The 6,692-nt window shown below is 37.7% G+C and overlaps 1 protein-coding gene across 1 annotated transcript in view; it reads left to right on the top strand.

Moving 5' to 3' along the window:
• radil (Ras association and DIL domains) overlaps nucleotides 1–6,692 on the top strand; it is a 116,181-nt gene that overhangs the window by 54,732 nt on the left and 54,757 nt on the right. The window contains exon 9 of the mRNA XM_048609742.1: nucleotides 5,992–6,059. Within this exon, the coding sequence (XP_048465699.1) occupies nucleotides 5,992–6,059 (68 nt within the window). The remainder of the gene's footprint in view (nucleotides 1–5,991; nucleotides 6,060–6,692) is intronic.

Here is a 6,692-nt window from a genome sequence, read left to right as displayed (position 1 = left end):
GAAGAAGGGTCTAGGCCCGAAACGTCAGCTTTCCTGCTCCTCTGATGCTGCTTGGCCTGCTGTGTTCAGCCAGCTCTACACCTGGTTATCTCTTGCACTTTTATATCATGTTGTAACCTTGGGGCTATGGATAACGATAATGGAGACACAAATTTCTTACCATTACATTGCTGACCAGGCATCTGTACTGCTCTTACCATTGCCATTTGTATACTGGAAGGATTTACAGAAATTTACACTTCTTGGCCATTAAGTCATAAAGTATGACTTGAACGCAGCGTTTCTAGCTCTGAGACAAGGACACTACTTACTGTGCCACAATGAATGAACAAATGTGTCTTCAAAGTTAGTATCAAATGTTCAGACTATGGGAAATATTGTGTTTATATAACAACTTACTGCATCATTCAGAAACTTTTCAAAATCAATCATGTAAAATTAATGATTTTGTGGTATGTTTATTGTTTTATGCAACCTGGATGGACTAACGGAGGGAGGGCATATACATTGTAGAACATAACCGTTTTTATTCTGGTCACATTACAAAATGTAAATACAACCCTATATTTTCTTTTTGGTTATAAGCTCGATTGAGATTTCAGTAATGAATTTAGATGGGTATGCACTCCAATGGAACACAAAGCAGAAATGAACAAGAATTGTGGTGGTGTCAAAGTTGAGAATCTTGCACCTGAAGGACCAACTTGTGCGTGAATTGATCCAATTGATATGCAGTCACTTTTTTTGTATGCAAACATGGCAGCTAATTAATGTATTTCCTTGCCCACAAACAGCAAATTAATCTCTTTGTATAGAGAGTGAAACTGTACAAGACGTTGAAGAAAAAATTGAGGTGCACAATTGTTTTCAGTTGTGTGCATTTTCCAGAAACTGTAGGGAGCTTCCCACAGCCATTAAAATTGTTAACAAAATCAGATGGATGAAAATAGGCTGAGATGCAGTGTTATAGGTTGCAACCCAGGATTGCAGTTTCAGAGACAATCTGATGTCATGAGTACCAAAACCACTTATAATGACAATCCATGGATTTTGAAAATCAATTAATACAATTGGGTTCGAAGTGAGTTATTGTTGGAGATTCTCAATACGGAGTTAAAAGCTGAAACTTTCACAATTTTACAGTCAAATTCAATTTTATCTTCTTCCTCTGTAGAAGGTTTGCATCCTCTGTTACTCCCTTATACCTTTTTAATCCAAGAGAAGGGTGGGTGATGAGTTCAGAATTCCCATGGTCAATAATTCCTTTCCCTCAAGGTCCAATATTCACCCGATCAGTTAATTTATTCGAGATCCGGAACATGAATGGGAATCAGACTAGAATATAATTCCTCTCATGATTCATTCACGTATGAGATTTATAATAAGAGTCTACAATACTTTGACTAATAACAGTATTTGATATTTTATAACTGTTCAAGTGTTATCGTAATTTACTAGATTACGTAAATAAGATAACTTGATCTCTCAGGCTGAAGTGATCAATTTTCATTCGAAACTACCTGCATGTCTGCCAACTTCTGACTCTCAGAAAATTCTGACCGCTTTTTGAAAAAAAAGCCACATCTCCTATGTTTCCATGATGTGGGGTGAGTGATAAGTTCCAGACCTCCTAGCGCATCCACACAGCTGCATGGTCTCTGGCTATCATGAGATCACTTTGGCTTGGAGGAGGGCCCTGTAAACCCACCTAATCTACTAATGAATGTAATTTGATTTAAAAAGTTTATTGAGAATTTGGTCAGGTTTTGATGTGAGCACACAAGCTGCAAGCTGGACATGGGCAGAACTACTGCATGGGAGTGGTTAGACACTCCATGGTCAGCCAAAGGAATTAAGTGGACACATAAAAGAGAACAGACTAGAGGTAAAGCAACTTACAGATGATGATCAATTACAACAAGAGCTTCCTCCATGTGTATGCTCGGTTTCTTGGTAGCTGTAAGATTTTTTTCAACCAGTCACTTCTACGCTTGATTAGCTGTTCATTCAAATCACCAAACTCTATTGATGTATTCTTAAGTGCAAGGAATATCCCTCGAAGCAATGGCCGTTCACTATCTGTGAGAACCCAACATTAGATGCTAAAGTTAAAGACAAACATTGATCAGACCACCAGATTTCTGACTGTGGAAATCTGGTGCTTGGACAGGCACTCTAACATGGTTTACGTGAAATGAAGTCTGCTGCGCTCTGCATAATAAGGTGATTCAAAGAGATGTTGACTGTGAACAAGGTGAAGTGCTATTTGGCAACAGCCTGTGAGGACCCACCAAGATAATTGTCTCTGCTGGTTGAGGGTGTAAGATGTGATGCTGCTTTCTCTGAGGTCTGTTGTGGTAGCACTTAGCCCTGTGATGATATGGAATTCAGTTTTTGCGCCTTGATGCTTGCATCTGTGGGTGAAAGTGCTGATTTTTTTTTTTCCTAATGCAGCTAAGTTTTCAACATGCTATCAGACTGGCTGGTGTGCGACTCACCCCCTTAATCTATGATTTCCAGTTTCTAAACCTCATCTTTACAAGGGATGCCTAGCCTACCTTTCTCACATTAGTTCTGGGTAGCAATCCATGCCGGCAATGGTGTGGAAGTAGAGAACCCTTCTTGTCTGGGCTTTCTCATCTGCAAGGATAAAAGAGACGGAGATGAGGCACTTCTGGCTTCTATGCAAATACCAGCAGCTCATTTTCTTAAAAAGCCCTAACTGCAAGCAATTCAGAAGGCAAATACTTCACTTTTATCACAAGAGGGTTTGAGTACAGGAGGAAATAAGTTGTGCCTCAATTGTGTCAAAAAATGATGAGATCAAACCTGAAGCGTTTTGTGCAATTTTGGGCCCTTTGCCTAAGAAAAGGTGTACCTGTCATAGAGGGAATCCAGCAGAGTTTCACCACACTGATTCTTGGGATTGTGGGATTTCCCTATGAAGGGAGATTGAGGAGGCCGGGCCTATATGTTCTGGACTTTTAGAATGAAAGGTGATTTCACGGAAACATATAAAATTCTGAAAGAGATAGTCAGTAGATACAGAATATTTCCCCTGGCTGTGGGGTCTTAGAATAATACACAAGCTATTTGGGACTGTGATGAGGAGTAACATCTTGTCAGAAGGTGGTGAATCTTTGGAAATCTCTACCTCAGAAGGCTGTGGAAGTTCAGTTATTAAACACATTTAAACAAATGAATAGTTTTTTGATATTAGTGTAAGCAAGGGATCCAAGGATAATGTGGGAGAATGGCGTTGACGTGATTATAAGCCATGATCTAGGTTGATGAAGCAGGCCGAATAGCCCACTCCTGCACCTACGTTTCTGTGCATCAGTGCTGGTAACACTATGGGTCTGAGGCTTTGTGAGGGATGAGTAAGCACATAGAACATTATTCCTGAACTTCCAGAAATTTGTATGCGTCTTTGGGCTCCCAGCACTGTGATGTCACACTAAGCACTTACAGTTTGACAGCTGTCATTATGCCTATCGGGACCTTTAAATTTCAGAATACAGAAGCTAACTGCTTTGAAAATGGAGCATGGTTTGACAGTTCTGTGCTATGAAACTGTCAGAATGGAAGTGTGCCACTATATTCCTGAGAGGGCCCTGATTGGACTCTCCACTCAGAAATGTGGAGCTCCCTTCTTTCATAGAAAAGGGTTGAAGTAGCAATCTGTTTGAGACTGCACCCAGCAACCTGTAAAATCAATTAAGAGTGAAGGAAAGTTTGCTGATCACTGAAAAATATCATTCAATATCTTGCTGAAAAGGAATATGCAAAAACATCCAAGGTTGAATTGTCCCTTTAATAATAACATTTTCATGTACTAAATGCTAATTCTAAAATTGTTGTTGTGATCCATTACAATTACTTTTCTAATTCTTAGAGCTAAGTAGCAATTTGAATTGCTAATTACAGGAATTACACTTCAGTGTTGAGTAGTAAATCACCAGTTAAAGTAATAAATAGAATCAGAGATAGTAGGAACTGCAGATGCTGGAGAATCCGAGACAACAAGGTGCAGGGCTGGATGAACACAGCAGAGGGTTGGATTGGATTAAAATAAGTCTGCGTATGATTGGGCATCATGTTTTGAACACGTATACAATTGAAGAGGATTTGAGGCTAGGTTTAAGTTTTCCCTGTTTAAAAGATGCTTAATCAGAAACGTGCTTACATGTACCTTTAAATATTTAGAAGTTCTCTCACTTATGGAATGACTGATATTCATCACCATTAACTGTAATTCAGTCATAGGGATTTTTTAGGATTTGTGATAAATGTGAAAAAGTCTTTAAATTATGGACTGTGCTTACTATTATGCAAATGTTACTATTACACTGAATCCAGCAACCATGGTTAATTATGTTATTAGGCAAGGAACCTTGTTGGTGGCAACATTAAGGAACTGAGGGCTCAGTATAAAGCCATAGCACTCCACTGGAAAGAAAAAAAAATAATGTGGGAGCATAAGAATACATCTAGTCAATACCAGAGTTCAAGTTCTTAAGAGAGAAAGAAAGAGGACAATGAACAAGTTACACTCTGACAGAGGAAGAGCTACATAATGACCAGGAGAAAGTGTGACAGGATGGTTATTGATAGCAACTGAAACACAGAAAGTTATCATCTGAGAGGGAGTTACAGACTGAGCAAAAGAAAAGAAACAAAATAACTGTATGATGATTGACAGAGCAACATTCTGACTGAGCTAAATGCTAATTGAAAGAAATATAAAATACTTTTGATTAATTCTGTGGCTTATTATGTGTTTAGGTGCCAAGTGGAGCATTCAATTGAATTACATTAAAAAGCACACACTAACGTTTCATTGTATCCTGATTTATTTATCTCGGTTGTACTGTTGTCAGGCAATACTTTGCCCTGCTAGAGAAGACAAAGATTACTAAGATGTACAGCATGGAAACAGACACTTCAGTCCAACTTGTTTCCCAAAGGCATCCTTAAATGCTGTTATCCCATGTCATGTGATGTATGCTGCAACAAAGGCATGTCCTCAGCTCATCATCTGATGCTACATCTGAGCTATTTTTTTTGGCCATTTTTGTCAGTTGTGATTTGCTGTCATTTTCTACATCGAGGTCAGCGAGGAGGCAGGTCCAAGTCTACCTCAGCCAGAAAGGGAATTAAAACTAGACTTCTGATATTACACTGAGCCACCGGCTTAGCCTCTGAGCTAAATGTCCTCCTATATTATCTCAAGAGTACTGGAGGCCTGAGAGGAGCTATGCACCTGCTTTTTAGGCAGTTAGACAGTGCATATGGCATGAAAACAAGTCTAGAGGAGAAACGGTGAGAAAAAATAAAAAGTATTTACAAATTAGTTACAAAAGGGTGAATTAATTTTCAACTTGCTTTTGAATGTTGCCTTTGACGTTTTCTAATATTTTTCTCAGCTCATGATTTGCCATCCATTAATGTTAGTGAACACAAACTCGGCATCAAAACATGCACGATCTTACAAGCAAAGTTTCTAAACTTTGATTAGAGCCGAAAACCACAAACTGATCTCGAGTTTCAGAAAATTAGATTGTGAGAAAAGATTGAAGATACTTTGGTGCACCAACCTTAAAAGGTTGACAGGAGAACGGATAAGGGTACATAAAAGTAGTAAAATACACAAAAAATTATTTGTGAAACTCAATTCCGAAATAAATCTTGATGCTAAGATAAATAGATGTGCATTCGTTAAAGGCAAATTTAGGACTTGCGTCAGGTGGTAAGACAGCAAAAAGTGAATAACATAGAAAGAACATATGGTAATGAGGTCAAATAAGAAGCAGTTACATACGATGGTGGGAGACTAGGTATTTCTACCTGAACAAATTGCTATGGTAAAGTTAATTTTCTTGTCTATTTATCTTTTCAATGAAACAATTCTTTCCACTGACCGAATAACAGAATTTTTAATTAAGGATACTTTTCTTTAAAATTTGATTGACATTTTGTATTTAAATTCAGTTTGCAGGCCATTATAATGAACTTATTAAAATATATTGAGCTTCCAGCATCAAATAGTACCAAAGCCAGTAATCTTAAAGTCATACCTCAATAACATTTTAAAATTAAAACAATCAAAAATGAAATGACCTTTTTCAATAAAGGCTTTATGAAAGTGAGTTTTTTTTTATTCATTCATGAGATATAGGCATTGCTGGCTAGGCCAGCATTTATTACCTATCTGTAATTACCCAGAGGGAAGAGTAAACCAATTCGCAATGGATCTGGAGTCACATGTAAGCCAGACCCCAGGTAACAATGACAGCTTTCCTTTCCTAAAGGAAATTAGTGAACCAGATGGGTTCTTATGGCAATCAGTAATGATTACACAGTTGCCATGAGACTACTTTTTTGAAATTTCAGATGTTTATTGAATTCAGATTTCACCATTTGCCATGGTGAGATTCAAATCCATGTCCTCAGAACATTAGAACACTACTGGTTCTGTGACATTAACACTATGCCTAACCTATTTTCCAATTTCCTGCTGGATAAAGTGAAATATTTAAGGTATCTGTTACTCAACTAACAAAATAAACACTTTATATTCATGACCATACATAGATTTATATTTTTTCATATCCTGCCAACAATATAATGCTAATATCAGACACTGAGGTTAGAGGGTGTTCACGATGATAATTTAGTATGTTTTGTACATG

This window comes from Rhincodon typus, chromosome 21 (assembly GCF_021869965.1).
Source record: "Rhincodon typus isolate 14 chromosome 21, sRhiTyp1.1, whole genome shotgun sequence".
NCBI lineage: Eukaryota > Metazoa > Chordata > Chondrichthyes > Orectolobiformes > Rhincodontidae > Rhincodon > Rhincodon typus.
This window is presented reverse-complemented; position numbering and strand designations above follow the sequence as displayed.